Source organism: Ambystoma mexicanum, chromosome 3q, assembly GCF_040938575.1.
Source record: "Ambystoma mexicanum isolate Mex_15411 chromosome 3q, UKY_AmexF1_1, whole genome shotgun sequence".
Lineage (NCBI taxonomy): Eukaryota > Metazoa > Chordata > Amphibia > Caudata > Ambystomatidae > Ambystoma > Ambystoma mexicanum.
In genome coordinates, this window is record NC_090926.1 from 455,368,343 (window position 1) to 455,386,798 (window position 18,456).

An 18,456-nucleotide genomic window follows, 5' to 3' on the forward strand; every position below is an offset into this window, starting at 1 on the left:
GATTGTCAAATGGGGAAGTGCCATGAACTTTTCAAAGGACATCATTAATATTATTTTCCTTGGAATGCACACAGAGCATTGTCATTGGAGAATCTGAGGGCTATATGAAACATAATGTGCCACAGAATGGTTCCTCCAGCACACAGTTTGTTCACAATGATGCATTTAAAGGCTACCAGCAGTGAGGGTGTAACCACAGCCTCACACTCACCGTGAACACCTAGGAAGATTTATGCACCAACAACATTCACATACTTATGTATACTGTAAAGTACAGGAGTTATAATACTTTAATGGATGCCACCCTTGGGCAGTACCAGGCATTAGAGTCCAGATAACCACATTAAAGACCCTTTCACGGTCTTTAGGGCCAATAACGCTCTGCTACCTTCTTTTCCTCCTCTCTCATCCCTGACCGGCTGACTGCTATTCAGGTATGATGTCCTGCCAATGATCTCTACCTTAATGCTATTAAGACTGAGATGCTTCTATTTGGGACCCCTGCTCCCTCCTTCCCTCCTACCCTCTGGCCGCCCTATATGGGTCCCCTCACCCTCTTGTGAGGCAAAAAACCTTGGTATCATGTTTGACTCCTCTCTCTCCTTCTCTCCTCATACTGCTGATCTTTGCCAAAAAAGCCCACTATTAGCTGCACCTCCTCAGAGGCATTGTCCCTTTCCTCACCTTTGCCCAGAAACTCAATGTCTCCAGAGCTCCGGTCCTCTTTAGGCTAGACTGCTGCAACAGCCTCTTCCTCAATCTTCCCTTATACTCCCTTTGCCCCTTCAACAAATCCAGAATAGGACTGCAAGACTCCTCCTTGGCCTCAAGCCCAGGGACCGCATCTCTCCAGCCCTAAAATCTTTCCACTTCCTCCCGGGTTGCTGCTAGGATCAAATTCAAGACCTTCTGCATCATCCACAAGGCTTTCTATGGGCTGAGACCCCTCTACATCTAACACTCTCTCCCCAAATACCTCACTGCTAGAGACCTTTGGTATTCTAGCTCCAACTCTGTGAGGATCAGATGCTTCACTAAGCAGAGAGTTCGGGGTAGATCACTCTCCTCCGCAGGAGCCTCCCTCTGCAATGGTCTCCCTGCCCCTCTCAGGCTTCAGCCGGATCTCCTTAAGTTCCGGATCTCCTCAAGACTCTCCTTTTCTCTTCTTCCTTCCCTCTCCCCTGCTAACACCCCCGTCAGCCATGGTGACTGGTTTCCTTGTTCCCTCTGAGTTCTACAGGGCACCAGCCCTCCCAACCCCTTCCGGTCCACCCCACTCCTCGCACTTAGCATGTGGACCCTCACCCCCTGACCCCATTCAATTCCCTGGCACTTGCCCTCCTGTGCTCCCCTTAGCACTCACCTAGCCCCTGTTGCCCTTTCTCCCCCCTCCTCCTGCACTCCCCTTTGACTTGCACTCCCTCCTCTTTACCCTGCACTTCCCTTTCCACCCTAGCATTTCGCATCCTCGCAGATTGGCACTCCCCCATTCTCCTCTCCCTCACACTTCCTTTTACTGCACTTGCACTATCCAAATGTCACAAGGCCTAGTAGGACCGTTATTGCTATCTTTCTCCCTTGTCCCCTCCCCCCTTATGTCTTCTGACGCTTTGAAACACCATTTGTTGTATAGTCACCTTACAAATATCCAATAAATGAATAAAAAGAGCCTTTAGACCCGGTCTACAAAGCTTGAGGAGCACATGGATTCCATTATATGTTTCCCTCCGCTATTCAAAATGCTCAGAATGCAATCTTTGATATAGATCTAATTCTGAACATTCTGATTGAGCAGCAAACCATTATTTTTGCTTTTAGTTTCGCAACTACCTTTAGACCTTGGAAAGGTTCATGTCTGCATGGTAAAGTGACCATTCTGCAACCAATAGCCCTTGACCTTTCTTCAGGCAATAACACGGGGGCTGGTTACTAACCCACAGTCACGACTTGATCTTTGTCTATAAGGCCTGACTAAAATTCAGGTTTTTACATAGCACATCAAATTCCTGATTAAATGGCACTAAATGTTTCAAGCTCGGTAGGATGAAGGGATGATTCGGCCCTGCTGGCATTACAACGTGCAAAGTGAAGTCTTTCTCTATCTATATGCCAGAGGTGAGCACTTATCTCATGAACTGTCCAGCCAGACTCAATGATTAATATCCAGTCAGAATAGATTTTAGAAACAATAAAGCTTCACCTACTGACTAGAAGGAGGTACACATCTCTAAATTCAACCAATGAAGACTGCGACCAAAAAGGCGGGTCTACTGCTCTGAGAGGAGTGCATTGCGCCACTGTTCTCTCTGCAATCTATTTCATATTGTTATGCTCGAAATGGTACAATTGCACTGAGTTGCAAAAACAGGCAGCTTGACAAAACCCATCACTATGCAAGGGTGGGAAGAGAAGCGTATTTCAGCATTTTCGAAACATGAGATTGTCACCCAAGTTTCACTATTCCAAACAAATGAAGTTAAAAGGACTGGAGTCAGAGCAACACGTGTCTGTTCACCCACTTTGACATAACGAGTGTGGAATATCACACATAGGGCCTCATTACACGGACGGCGGTAACCATGGCGCTATTAGTGCCATGGTTGCCACCGGTATTTTACAGAGTCCGCCTTGGTGAATGGGGGAATTACCGCCCCATTCCAAGGTTGGCGGGGCGGTAATTCCCCATTCACCAAGGCCCTTCCCCATTCTCATTTGAGCCCCTATAGGGCTCAATAGGAATGGGGAAGGGGCAAATAACGGTACCGCTAATAGCGGCACGGTTATTTGCCCTAAAGTCCCTCAGCGGGTTCCTTCCTTAACGTGTGGTCTGGCCACACGTTAAGGACGGGACCCGCTGAGGGACCTCGTAGTATGGCGCTAAGGGATTACCGGCACCGGTGCCCTTACCGGTGCCGGTAATCCCTTAGCGCCATCCGTGTAATGAGGCCCATAGTCTCTGATGGGCTCTTCAGAGCTACGTGAGTGTGTACAATACAGAAAATGTTTGGGTCTAAATCTAGGGCTTTTCTGGTGAAATGCTTTATGAGTCGTGCATAATGGCTTAATATGTAATGTGTTGGGGCTACAGGAAACCGGTGCAACCATTTCAGAGCCGGTGGTGTATTCCCTATATTGGGAATTTTTGACCAGCATTCTGGGTGGCACTTTTTAAACCCTTTGCCATGTGCATTGCTACACTAGTAGTACTGTGGCAAAACGTAATGAGCAAAATAAACATGGTAAAGCAACCTTCTGAGCTGTCAGGCCTGAGTAACATGACCAAACCATCGTATTCACTCGGGGAATCATGGTAAATTGGCCACCAGTGACCAACCCAAAATGGCAGAACTGGTTTACTGGACTTGGACAAGGACCAACAACTGGGGGTGGGGAGGCAGACATTAGCATTGCAGATGCTATTTGGAGGCTCCAGTGTCATGATGTCCACATTTCAGGCATCTGAATTCAAAACAAGAATAATGTGCAGTGGAAAAGTCAGATCTACATCCAAGAACAACAGTATGCGTGTCGTCAACATATGTGTAAAACATGATTATAATAGAGCGTAGAGTGGCTCCCATTAAAGTTTGAACAACAGCAGAAAGATGGCAGAAACCTATGGCACTCCAAAGTTCACATAGTGTGTCCTCTGAGGGGAAACAATTTGAGCATGATGGGACAGGAATGACAAGAGTCAGTCTCGGGCTCAGGGCGTGATCCAAAAAGAGACAAGACACTCGGGATGCATTATCTATGTATGTATTTAATATGTCAGGAAAGTACTTTGACACCAACAAAAAAAAAAAACTCTGCTCAAATGAGTCCAGGGCAGGGCGCCTTACAACATTGCAGGAGGATGTATGACTGAACATAAACCAGTTGTATTAACAGGTGGTGGTACAAAGGGGAGGGAACAGATAGACCATTAAGTACATGGGGGACGGTTGGCGAGGGAGTATGCACAGTTTCTACGGTACATACAGTCAATATTTTATATCGGAGACAGAATACAATAAAGGGTGCATTTGTGGCGTATGCAGAGGGTGGGGGGAGTGGCTAGGCAAAAGCAGCTGCTGCCTTAAGGCATAGAAGCTTCTTTTTTCGGGCTTCCTTGACGGCCAGCAACAGAGGGCTGGATTTTAGGTCCGGTTGCAAATAAGAAAAAAGGTGTGTAAGTGAGAGGTAGCATAAGAGGGCGAAGGATAAAGTGGCTGACGATAGCTGCAGATTGTAGAGTAAATGCTGGAGGATTGTCGAAAGATGGGAACAGACAGGCAGGAAGTGCCAATCTGCGGACCGATTTAAACATCAGTAAGGGGCGTTTAAAGAGGGAGTGGTTGTGCATTGTTAGCCATCATACCTGGTGCAGGGGGCTGGAGGTAGCAGCAGATTGGGAAAGAAGAAAGAGGATGAGGATGGCAGGGTTCATCATCTTATTCAGAGGAGTAAAGCATTATAGGGGGTTGGAGCACTAGTCAAGGCGGCTGAGGACAAGAGCAGAGATAGAGTCTTGGGACAGCGGAAGGAGAGATGTGGTGAATTCGACAGATATTAAAGAGGGTACGTCTGGCCACCATAGTGGTAGATGAAGAACTGTTAGAGTTGGAGGTCATTGTCTTGTCAAAGAGAACCCCAGAGTGTGACTTGTGCCGATGAGGGGCCCGGGAGATATATAACTTTGGTCTTTGATGAGTTCAGCATACGGGAGCAGAGTACCATCCTGTGATGTATAGTTGTCAGGCAGTCAGTGAATTTTGTGGGGAGATCTGGGGAGAAAGAAGGAGGGCAAAGAGAAAAGGATCCAGGCATTGTCAGCAAAAAAGATGATGAAAAAAGAATACCTAGGAGTTTTTTTTTCTCCCATTGAAGATGTGTATAGAGTAAAGAGGGAAGGGGCAAGGACAGATCCTTAAGGCACCCACAACTCTATGGTGATGTCGCTCCATTCAACAATATGGGGAATTATTGACCAGGCACATAGCAGGTAACCCGGGCAATGATTGGGGGATTTAGGGATCCACCAAGGGATCTTTTATTAGAACAGGAAACATACAGGTGGCTTGGTATCAGCCAGAAATAATCCCAGAGAAAATAAATTGAGAGATTGAAAGGGAGGAGCACTGAGGAGTAGTCAAGGGGGCTATTTCCTTTAATATTTGGGGTGCAAATGGATCGCAAGAGAAATTGGAAGACTGGAGGATTGGAAGCAGTTCAGTTGGAGAGGCAGGAGAAAACTAACAAAAGGTGGAAGGACAGGGTGGAGAATGCGAGAAAATAGGGAGGTGGAGAGGGGGAGTGGTGGGTGATGAGGGTATCCAAAATCTTTGAGATTTTCGAGTAGAAGAAACCAGCAAAGTAGGGAGAAAATTCCATCTTGTAAGCTACTAGCCAGCCATACAAAGTCACTCGCCAACACAATTCTATGCAGACACACAGCACACCATCCCTTAGTCACGAGTAGTCAATTATTGCATGGCAGTGGCTAGTGAGGAGTGCACATTTCGAGCCCTGGGTAGAGTCATCCACTGAGAGAGACGAGGAGACTGACTGGTGTGGGCATTCATGGCTTACAGCCCTGCGAGCAGCTGATTCCAATATGCAGATCTCCGTTCACTGTGAACAAAGGGTGCACCCAGGAAGGCGTTCACCATCATTTCGCAATCGATAGAAATGTTTCAAAAGACAAAGCATGTGTCATGAATGTCCCGCATGGTGACGTTTACATCACAAATGATCAGTGCATTTTCAACCACCATGATGACGCTCAGAAACCACTGCGGTTCCACTGCACAGGAAGCCACATCGCCTATCATGTAATTTGCAAGCAGGTATCCCTGTCCCACCCTTTACACTGTAGTATTCATTGCAAGAAACGGTCACCGCTCACAGTGTTCTGCCTGACAAGAATTGTCGTGTCTGCAACTCAAAATCAATAGCAATAATTCGAACTATTGATCCCAACCTCATTTCCTCTGGTTTCTTCTGCAGCAGAACCGCAACAGGGCAAACGGCTCTATAGAAACAAGCAAACGGCACTTTCCGTCTGCAACTATTACATTTAGAGCCACGGTTATGATAAGAACATGTGCATTCACAGCACGGCAATCTTGCAAAGTAAACAGGGCGATTGCTCCTGGAATGGCTATTCCACGGGGAGTCTCCGCTGCTCTCCTGGGTGACTCTGCCATGAAACTCCAGCACAGTGGCGGCATCGCTGCCAGACCCATCGAGAGGAGTAGCGTGCCCACCTGCTTCTGAGGGCACTCAGCTGCCAGCATTTAGCACAAGGTAACAGGAATAATCTGAAGCCGATGGTCCCGTTGCTCACACACATTTCTTATTAAGCAAAATACAAACATGTCCAGATGTTCAGCTTTCATAAATAGTCCAGAGGGCAGGAGATAATACGGAGTCACTTTGGAAATGGCCTCCCGCGTTACCTGAGCGCTAGGAAGTTGCTCGCTGGTAAAAGAAATGCGCATGACCAACCAGTGGATACAATCCTGGAAAGTGAAGCGACTTAATAAGCCACAAGGCTGTGTTTTTTCTCTCCGTTTCTAGCTGGGAGATTTGTAGACACATATAAGCAATAGCGAATGAGGGCTCAGATAGATGACTCGCACGGTTCCTACCTATCAAGTAGCCGCCTGCAAGAAATTCAGTGAACCCTAAAGAACACTGTAGGCCTATGTATTCAACAGTGAACCACTGTTTGCATCGTCCTGAATAGAGGGCATCTTAACAGAAACATTGATAAGCAATACAATAGGAAAGAAATACACATGGTGTGTCCCAGAAGAGAGATGCCAGGTGGCATAAAGGGTACTTCATCTAGATGGAAGGAGGTGGCAAATCAAATGTGATAAAAAACCATACACATAGAGTTGCAAGGATAACATAAAGTATACTAAGCCATTCAATTTGTGAAAGAAAAACAGCATCATTGTTGGTAGGATAGCACAGTAAGTTAAGTTATTGCGCCAGACAGCTGTGTTCTTTCTGATTGACAGACATTTCAGGTCCATCATCAAAATCAAAGCTATGAGTGCCATTAACATGTTCAATAGTAACCACTATTGCTATATTGTTCAGAAGAGTAATCCACCATTAACATTAAGTGGTCTTATATGGGTTTTATCAAATATCTCACGTGCATGGTAATATCACATAAAATAATTCAGGATTGAGAGAACATTACAATACACTTATTGGCAGCAGGTATGTTCATAACTATGGCACCGATTCTGTAAAGGGTGGAGGTCTCTGTTCAGTTGTGATATAAAAAAGGAGCATTTGTTTGTCTTTTCATTCAGTTTCCACTAGTGAGAGGTTTTTTTTACACATCTACACACACAATGGTCTGTCTTATTCGCAATGTCATCGATGACTTGAAGTTTACCAATCATTAACACACATACCTTGCCATAAACAAACACAATACTTTTGAAAATGATCACATGTACTGTCACCATGAACGAATTATCTTGCAATGGATTTCAACCAAGAACATGCTAGCAGTTCAATATGTGTGCATGATCTCTTATATTAAACAAAGCGCGTTCTGTGGGGTTCTGTTTCATATTCTGATAGGTACATTCCTGGTAGTGCATGTCATGTCAATAATCTTGAATTCAAATAGAATTATTCAACATGAACATCTTACCTGGATGAAGGGCTGGTCCTCTTTCTCGACATTTAAAAGATCTTCCACCAGAACAGATCCTTGTTTTTCGGAGCTCATATTTTCGGGGAGGGGCTGCGAGTAATTGGATCCTGTGAAGTGACTATTTCTTGAATCGTTTGTTAAACACACATTAGGAGCATAAGTCTGAAGGAAGGCTCTGACTCCATCAATTCCGACAAAATGGGATGTGGGAAGTGCACTGAAGTTCCCACCAGATGATTTAAGGAGCTGGGCCTCCCTCCATTCACGAAGTCTGAGGACCAGCAGCAGAATGACAAAGAACAGGAACATAAAGGAAACAACAGAAACAGCGATGACCAGATACAAGGTGATGTCTGAGTCAGAGTCTGCGAGAGATGATGGAAGGTTGTCCAAATCAGCGACCACTTCTGGGAGTTTGTCCCCAAACACTATGGTGACTGTTACAGAGGAAGAGAGAGGAGTCTGTCCATTGTCTCTCACTGACACCACCAGGTAGTGTTTAATTGCGTCTTTCTCCATAATAGGGCGGTCTGTCCTGATTTCTCCATTGTGGAGACCTACAGTAAACAAGCCCTGGTCTGTGGCCCTCAGCAGCTGGTAGGAGAGCCAGGCATTCTGCCCAGAGTCTCCATCAACAGCCACCACCTTAGTGATCAGATACCCCGGCTCAGAGGAGCGAGGAGCCATCTCCACCCCATAGGAGCCATCAGTGGGGGCTGAGGGGTATAATATTTCAGGGGTGTTGTCATTCTGATCCACTATCACAAACGCAAGACTGACATTGGTGGCAAGTGTTGGTGAACCTCCATCTTGAGCCTTCACTTGAACCTGAAACTCTCTGAATTCTTCAAAATCAAACAATCGGAGTGCATAGATGATCCCAGATTCCGAGTTAATGGAGACATAGGAGGTCACAGGCTGATCTCCAATGAGACTTTCAATGATCGAGTAAGTGATTTTCCCATTCTGATCAGAATCTAGATCGGTAGCGCTTATTTTAAAAATAGAAGTTCCGGAAGGTATATTTTCCATCACATAAGCTATATTTGATGGTAGCTGAAAGACAGGGGCGTTGTCATTTTCATCCAATATCTGCAAGCTTATCGTTTCGGTTTTAGAAAGTGGAGGATCCCCCTTGTCTTTGGCTGTGATGGCGATCGTATATTCTGATACCTGCTCCCTGTCCAGGGAACCATCAGTTACCAAATTGTAGTAAGTTCCAAACGACTTCCTGAGTTGAAATGGGAGCTGGGCGGGGATGGAGCACACAACCTCTCCATATTCCCCGGAGTCTCGGTCATAGATCTGTAAAAGGGCAATGGCGGTGCCCGGTGGCGTGTTCTCCATCACCTTGTTGAGTAGAGATGAGATTAAGATTTCAGGGCGATTATCATTTACATTAATGACCTCTACCAAAACTTTGCAACGTGATAAACTTTCCCCGTCAGTGGCCTGGATCTCAAATTCATAATTTTCAGATTCTTCAAAGTTTAGAGATTTAATCACGGATATTTCCCCAGTATTAGGATCCACTTGAAACGTTTGTAAAATCTTTTCTGTAATTTTCCTGAAGGAGTAGGTTAATTCAGCATTTGCTCCCTGGTCTTTGTCAGTAGCCGTGATTGTTGTCACTACAGTTCCCTTTGATACATTTTCCAAAATACTTATTTTGTAAACGGACTGATTAAAGACCGGGGCGTTGTCATTAGCATCCAGAACAGTGACCCGGATCTGTGCTGTGCCTGACCTGGCCGGGTCCCCTCCATCCACAGCTGTGAGGGTCAGCTGGTGAGTGTCCTGTTCTTCCCGGTCCAGTGACTGCTCAAGAACCAGTTCTGGACATTTCACCCCATCAGCCCCGGTCTTTACTTCCAGGGTGAAGTGTTTATTGGGAGGGAGGTCGTAGCCCTGGATTGAGTTAATTCCCACATCTAAATCATGAGCTTCTAGGAGGGCAAAGCGCGCACCAAGCGCTCTGTTTTCAAGCACTTGTAACATAATCTGATCAGTCAAGAACGTGGGTGAATTGTCATTGATGTCTTGGATTTCGATCTCCACTGAATACACTTTCATTTTGCGCTCTAAAATGATCTCTAAATGCAACAGGCACTGAGACTCCCGCGCGCACAGCTCCTCTCTGTCAATCCTGTCATTTATATATAAACGGCCGTTAGAGCCGAGTGCAAAATACTGCTTCCTACCTCCCGATTCGATGCGGGTTCCCCCGTCTGATAACTCCCGGGGTTCCATCCCCAGATCCAGAGCCACGTTTCCCACAAAAGAGCCTTTCTTCATTTCCTCGGAAATGGAATAACGGAGCTGCCCAGAAGCGGCTCCCCAGACTGCCAGCATTGCAGCGACGAGCAGCAGAGGAGCCCGGGGGCAGCAGCCTCTCTGTTTCATGGCTGGCAGATATATGCTTCTATGCACTGACTGCGCGTATATCTTTGCTAATGAAAATGACTGCAGTCTGCAACCATCTAAAAGCAGCCGCGGACTTATTCGAGATTCCTATTGTTTTCTGCAATTAGTCTGCACCGAATTCGTATCACGTGGTCTGTTAGATCAACGGTAGTGTTACATTTCTTTCTCTGGTTGGTGGACAGCGGCGCTCAGCGTCCAATCTAATAATTACATGTGCTCAAACCAATAAGTGATTTGCAGTCAAAACGCGTTCCGAAATCTTACCTTGTACACAAGAAAGAAAAGGAGATGGTTTCTTATTGGAACAAGTGTTTACCACACAATCGGGTGTCTATGAGAAGTGTACAAACACTCGCTGTGTGCTTTATGAAAATGCATTCTTTAAAATAAAAACATGGCACTCGAATGTTGAGGGGGTAGGTTGGTCTTCCGGTTGGAGTTGTAATACACATACTACAGCTGATGGGTAAACCCCATTACGTTTCCTAATGCTTCGATATCATTAATCCAGAGGTATTTTTGGGGAATTCATACATTGTCTGGGTATAAAGTGCGTCTTCTATGAGCAAAAAATCCCCCTTCTAGGCATCACTGTCATGAGAGTAAACACTGCAAAGCGTGAGATTGTTTTATGTGAACATCCCTTTAAATGTGTTGCACGCCCGTCTTTCTTTTCACGCGGAGCCCTTTGTTCGAGCATGAATGTCACCCGAAGCATCAGAAATATGCTGAAATTTCAAGTACATTTAAAACAATTAAAGATTAGGTGAAGCACGTCTGCTTCTTTTTATAGATTATACGGAACACGTGTAGTGCTCTTTAGAGAGTAAAGCGCTTGTGCCTAAAGGATAACATAAACCAGAACAGCGTCATGCAATACCGCCGATCCCAATATAACACTTCTGGGTTGAACAGAAAGGCCAAGCTTTTTAGTATAGAACTTAATGTTGTGTTCAGGCTGTTTCTGAGTGTTGCCAGGTGTGACAGATTAGGAGAGTGAAAATATGGATATAAAGCTGGCCGCAGTCACGCAAGTAGCTACACCCGGATTAGAGTCCAGAATCTTTAGTTCAGAATCTTTTATTCCCAAATCCAGTAGCATTATTCCCCATACATTACGTATTTGCAGCTGAGTCCAGAAATATCCGCAGGATAACATGGCCATTCGGTAAACTCTCGTATTCTTCAATGATCAGCGTGAACAAACCTGCCTTTAGGCCACACGTTGGATAGTGTTACTTTTTACAGCGGTGGGAATTTATTTCCATTTACAATCTTCTGGTCTGCAGACTATGCTCTATGCAATGCTACTGACTAATCAAGGTGGATATTGAGAGTATAGTTTAGCAGTGAGGATTAGCAGTTTGCTTGAGTTGTAAATGCTTCCCGTCCTAAGGCATTTCTGCCCCCTAATTTATGGTGGCAGAAGGTGGCAAGACGTAACCAGCCATCCACTAAGGCCACCACTACACCAGCACCTCTACAGTCTAGACGAGAGGCTACGTGGCACGAGGAATGTATTACACAACGCAACACAAAGTGCCACTGCCTTAATCACATTGCAAGTAACTGTAAAATTTGAAATTACCAACGCACAACATACCTATTAATGCTTACAAACCACAGCACACTTGTGTCTCCTAATTTTAATAACTACTTAACACTCTGCTTCTAAAATTGATGGTTGGAATGAATAATGTACACAATATTTGCAATTCAGAAGGTCACTTTTGACACTTAACATAAACTGGGACTTTTCAGAGAAAATAACTGCCTACACTCTTTGTGTTGTGTGCTGCAGGTCTGCATTCTCCAATACAGCGCTGGTGATTGTGCCGGCTCTCGCCGGATCCGAGAGCCGGCACCAGATGTGTAGCCGGATCTCGAGATCCAGCCAGAGTCAGCGCTGGGGGAAAAAAAGAAAGCGCCCGCGAGCAAACTGTAACTTCCTCTGGTGACCCCGTGCAAGGGGTCACCAGAGGAAGTTACAGTCCTCAGCCACGACCCGCTCCTCAGCCACGACCGGGTTTATTTATTTATTTATGCAACATTTGTCGGATATATGGACCCAGATTATTTATTTATGCAATGTTTGTCGAATACCTGTATCCGACAAACAATAAATAAATAAATATACAGGTATCCGACAAACATTGCATGAATAAATAAATACCCCTATTAACATTGGAACTATCTCACTCGGTGCAGCCACCAAACTGCTTTAAGAAGGAAGCCGCAGGAGCTGTGCCTTGTGGGGTTCAACGAAAAGAAAACGGTGCTTATGGCGAACAGAAATCACCCTGTTTAAATAGTACCCAATGGGGAAGTTTTTTTTATAAAATGGGATGCAAATTGTGCATTTTAAAGACTATTTACTCAGCAAAACTGGTCAAAACTATTATCCGCAGAGTGAAGTAACTCCTCACCAGTGCCATCAAGTGGAATTGATATATAGTTTGGAAGAGAAGCATGAAAGAAAAAGCTATTATTTAGGACATTTCCTTTGATCGGAGGTCAACTGCCAGCCCGCCTCCTAAATCCCGCCTCCTCGGGCACCCTCCACCAAACTCTGCCCCTACCATGGCCCTTGTGGGATCCCCCACCAATATTTTTCCATTTCCACCACTGCTCCGATACAATTGATGAGGATACCTATATGAAAAGCATTGTTAAAAAACGGTGCGGGGAAAAAAGATTTTCAGTCCAAGGTGGGGCCTTCCAGTTGTACATTGAGAGTGCTTAGAACACGTCCTACTACATGCAGAGCTCACTGAATGGCGTCCACAGAGGCAACTGTTGGGTAAACATACCTTGGACTCCTCCAAAAAAAGATGTGTTTTCCTTCACTCTGGAGCCTGTGGGAGGGCAAACTGTGTCCCACCCCAACCTCAAATAACAGGTGTTTGTTTATCATTTTATTATATTGCTAGGATGTATTTATATCTTGCTTAGGGTATTTCTGTCGTGAATGATACCACAGTGTCTCTTGCATTGCTTATTGAATTCAGTTCCTATGGCTGAGATGTGCTTTATGGAAAATGTATAAATAAAGAGAATAAAAAAAGTAAAAACGAAAAATAACAGGTGTTATACAACTTGGTGGATGTTTATTGTTTGTCAAGCATTCTTCCAAGAGTGAATTTCAATGGTTGGTTTTCGGCTAATGGCAACATTTTGTCGCCCTAATGTGCCAGGGATAATCTGCAGAGGATGGGGCACACACGGGGATGTGTACATGACTTATATGTGCTACTAATTATTCGCATGTACTTGAATATAACACCCATGGATATATGATAGATCTCCATTACCTGGCGAGGGGGTAAAAACAAGATCCTCTCATTTTTCCATACAAGATCAACAAAAATACAAGTGATCGCCAGGTACCGCTTTCAAGACTTGGACACGTTAATGTTAACCAGGAAAAGATACATTTTAGCTAAAGAACAAAACTGCAGGCATTTCAAATGTTTCCATCAAAGGGAATAATTGGTATTTATTGAATAGCACACATTGTGACTTAAAATGGCTATTCTGGTATGTTGCTGCATGTTTCTAGAGCAGCGGTCTCCCATTAATTAGCCTTAGCCAGCACAGTCAATGGTGAGGGATCATGGGAGTCGTACTCCAAAACACATGGAGAGCCGCAGAATGCAGTCCCCTGTACTAGAGCGAGCTTCTGCCATCAGTGATCGTTTGGTGCTAAATATGTGTGAAGGGAAATCAATAACTTGAGTGTGCTATTAGATGAAATATCAAGTCTTAAGTTACTTTTGGAAAGTGAAGTGGCCCTTTGCTGCTCGATTTGTAAGAGGTGCCTCGTGAGAATGCCTGACCACCAGTACATGAGCAAATGAACCGCTGGACTGCTAGCAGTCTCATGGCAGCTCAGCACTGGCATATGTTGAGGACATATTCAGCAAAGGTATGAATAAAGGAAGATTCACTCAAAAATAAACTTTGTTAACGGGACATTATGGTTACGCTGCACTACCAAAAACCTTCCACTAAAAAACTTTTTCAAACGTGCCATTATGGTTCAAAGTAAAACCGAAAAACCCCTGAAATTCTCCAGTTATGGTTGGCTATGCACCCACACCTGCCATCAGCACTCTGCACTGCTAACACTAAACTCCAGGACAAGAAAGATGGCATCACAAATGTCGTTGATGACATCACTGACAGCATCACAGGTTTAGCCCTTTTGTTTTTGTTCACTGCCACATATATTTATGTATATTCAGTCAAAAAAACTTTGTTAAAGGGACGGTATACTGCACAGTAAAACCGAAAAACACTTCACATTCACTAATTATGGTAAGCTAAGCAACCATAACTCCCTCCACCTACGTGCATTGCTAAGACTAACAACCAGGACATCAAAGATGACATGACCTTGCAAAGAAGCCACATGACAATATGCGGGCGTACAGTACGGTAGCATGTCCCAGAATCAGCACACACTTAACAGAAAGATCTATGCCTCGTGGACAGTGTGGAAATACATTTGGTATTGATGTAGGAACGTTCACCTTCAACATTTCCCTTACACAACGCCAACACGTATTGGTATGCAGCGATGTTCCAGAATCAGTACACACTTAACAGTAAGATCCATGCCTCTTGGACAGTGTGGAAATAGATTTTATATTGATGTAGGTACGTGCACCTTCGACATTTCCCTTACAGAACGCCAACACGTATTGGTATGCAGCGATTACCAATGCACTACACATTATATATGTTTAGCTAAAGTTGTATTTATCTGAAAGTGACATCAGCTAAAGGCATCCTTCCTCCCTAAGAAACAGTAGCATTGCTGTGATGAAGAAGCATGAGAAACAGTGCCGCTACCTTGTAAATAACAAACGTACAAAATTTGTCGCCGAAACATGTACCGACCCAAATTACCGTTTGTTGCCTCTTTGCTCATTGCCTTTTGCAAATTGCCTTATTACCTGCCGTACAAATAAATAAAGTCACCCGTAAACTAAGTTAATAAAGCGTTAATAACAACCTTTCACGGTGTAAAAAACATTATTTTTTTTTAAATGTGCATACACTTCAAGTACTGCATATTTCTCACTAAAATACATAGACGTAATAATCTTTGCCAGTAATAGTCTAAAGTTGAAAAGCACTAATGTTTGCTACTAAAAAAGAGGATTACTTGTTATAAGCTGTTTGGCGGGTCGGATTACAAAAGAAAATATTTTTTCAAGATGGCCACCATAGAAAGGGAAAGCTGTTATTTTATACATAGCCCCTCTTCCCTTTCCATGGTAGGCTGCAAAAAGCACAAGTACGTGACGCAGGACCTGTAAATAAACATACAGCGACGTACAACCTAATAACTTACATTTCGAAATAATTGACTGGACTGTAAAAGAAAATGTGAACATTTTAGAGTTCATAAAGTAGGTTTATTTAACAACTGTCAGAGACCATCGGAGTAATCCCATTTTCAATGCAATGATAACAATGGTTGTAAGGGCGACATTGCAAATGTTAAAGAAGAGGAACACGTTGGTTGTTTCGGTTCTTGGTTAAAGCAGCCGCTTTGTGTACACAGTGATTTCCAAGAAGGTGCCATGACCATGAGCATACAGCACCATAAATGATGTAATGTTGCTCCGAATAGCGAGTTCAGCGTATGGACAGAGCGGCCTTAGGGTGTCATCCCACATAATTGTTATGGACAGGCTACCGCTCACGAGCAGTTGTATTTGCCGGCCGAAAAAGCCCTCACTCGGCATCTGGAAACCATGGCATGGACAATATGGCAAGATGTAACTATGCGGGCAACGTAACAGAAAATACGCGTCAGTAACCAACCTCTACCAAAAAAATTCAAAAAAGACACTAAAAATGCGCAAAGTAATACAGAAATGTAAGTGGTCAAACATGACATTTTACTGAAATGTTACTAATGATCATGTGTAACTGTAGTAACAGGCTACAAACGCTGAGAATCTGCATGCACCGTAAGAGAAAAAAAAATGCCAACTACACAGGAAACGATAATGCAGTTATGAAATGAAAATGAATGTACAAATAAAAAAATATTACGTCTCGTGATTTCAAAGAAAACCGAAATAACGTGCAAACTGATACACAAAGCTATGTGGGCAAACATAACGTTTCAAACAAAACGATTAATGCTAAGAAAGGATGAGTGTAGTCATAGTCTACAAATGTGGAACCAGTGCACTTTACAATATTGCGGGAAAAATGTAACAGTGCGGAAAGATAATACGTCAGTTATATTGGCACAATTAGATTTTCGGTAATGTAAAAATAAGGTGCGGGTCGCTGTAGAGTGGGCAAAAGTAATTATTTACTGCCTCCATTGTTTTTCTGCAAGTCAGACACCAATGTGTTCGCATCGAAGAGTGTTTGTGGACTGATATTGCATGTCCCTTACAAACTTTTTAAAACATAACCTTATCAATTGCTATTTTTTTCGACCCTTTCATTCCGTGAATTTCTTCAAATGTTTCCCCTTCGCTCAAGGTCAAAAAACAATTGCCCCTTATAAGTTCACTCGGATGCGCAGGCGTATTGAGCGTCCAACCAAAAAAGCAACTCATGTGACCTTCACTCAGAAGCCAAATACATTCTTACTTTACATCAACATATTGAAATTCAATTATGAGAACCGCATACACATACACCTCCAGAATCGCTGTTCCCAGCAAAGAGTGCAGATGGTGGCCTTAGTTTTCAAAACTTAGGATGCCAGTCTGACGGCAATATTATTCCAAAAACATTTTAACCCACACACACTAATTCATAATGGTACAGTGAGCATGAACTTAAAAGATAGGGGGAGCGCCGAAGAAAGGTAACGTACTTAACGCTGTTCCTCAAGCAATCAGGGAAAGCGCCACATGGTCATGGGCACAAACTTTTTCCCCCATTCAGTCTAAGGGGAAAAGAGACGTTTTGAGAACCCCCCCGCCTTATAACTTCCCCCCTGCACTAAACATCACCAAACTGTCCAAAGAAATTCAGAGTGTCTGATATATTTTTTTTTCCAAACTTTGGTGAGGAAGCGTTCAAGTGGAGCACAGTTATAAGGCACCCAAAAAGTGCTGTCCCTATGCAAACAGCAACTTCACCATAACAACGCAGCCACTAACATGCCTGTCTAATATGCTGCAGTGGGTGTGGGCAGGACCTAGAGATGTGGATTTAGGTCCATAAATATTTGAATGTATGGGTGTACATTGGCTTATAACGCCACTACTTATAAGGTTGTTTCTGGGTGCATGGCCATGCACCCAAGGCTGTACACCCTCACCAGAACCATCTGACTGCTAAGCTATAGTACGGGTGTATGCATTGCTGCAATACGATGTTTCAGTGCTTATAACTTTGTTCCTGGGTACCAGCGATGCACCCAAGACTGTACATACTCCCCACAACTATCTAATCGATAATCAATACTACAGGTGTATCCATGGCTGTGGCATGCTGCAGTGGTTGTGGCCAGGGCCTAGAGTCTTGGAAGTATGGCCTTCGGCCATGCATCCAAGACTCTAGGCCCTGGCCACAACAACCGCAGCATGTCACACCCATGGCGGCATACTAATCAATAGCACACCCATAGGAAAAAATAATGTAATAACGACATGTATGCAATTGTAATGGTGGGTAACACCACGCGTGTCCTTACAACAGTTTCAAGGTACCTGTAGACAGCACGAACGGAAATACTACCCTTATTAGACCCCTCATTTGCTACATTTACAAACATGCCAAACAAGGTGGCCATAGAGAATACATCATTAACACCTGCCGTCCAAACAAGTACAGTGTTTCACCCATCTCTTACTCTCCGAATCTCCCAAAGCACTGTAGGAGATCAAAATAGATTTCTAAAAAGCATTTCGATTCTGGTGGCGACCGCGCTGACTTTGGATCCAAGATGTCGGGCGCATCCACACATTCTGACGCACATCACGGCTCGCTGCAGCCAATCGGCGAAGACGTTGCGTGTCCGCGATCATGACGCCACCCCCTGGCCAATCGGTGTCTTGTCCGTGGAGCGAACAGGAAAGTGTGACCGCGGAGCGGACATAGATATCACTCATTTTTTTAGACATATTTTTGTTCGTTTTAAAGGAAACTACTGGACGGATTGTCAGCAAATTTACAAAAGCACGCTTTCGGGACCAGGCCCCTGCCGCAAATTTGGTGAAAATCGGTCCAACTGTTTGACCTGTAGGCGTGCGCAAAGTTTTTCCCTCATTCAGTCTATGGGAAAAAATTCTGAGTACTCCATATACCTTTTTCACAAAGTTTGGTGAGGATTCGTCCAGGGGGAGCGGAGTTATAGGCTGCCCAAAAAGTGCTCTTCCTAT

At 44.2% G+C, this 18,456-nt stretch overlaps 1 protein-coding gene across 5 annotated transcripts in view; it reads right to left on the bottom strand.

The window, feature by feature from the left end:
* The window catches only part of LOC138582666 (protocadherin gamma-C3-like), a 1,158,828-nt gene that overhangs the window by 996,322 nt on the left and 144,050 nt on the right, over window positions 1-18,456 (bottom strand). The window contains exon 1 of one of the 5 annotated variants that reach the window (XM_069654188.1): window positions 7,664-10,084. The exons of the other annotated variants lie outside the window; for them this stretch is intronic. Within the exon in view, the coding sequence (XP_069510289.1) occupies window positions 7,664-10,069 (2,406 nt within the window). The 5' untranslated portion in view covers window positions 10,070-10,084. Of the gene's footprint in view, window positions 1-7,663; window positions 10,085-18,456 lie in introns of those variants that run through there. 5 annotated transcript variants of the gene reach the window in all.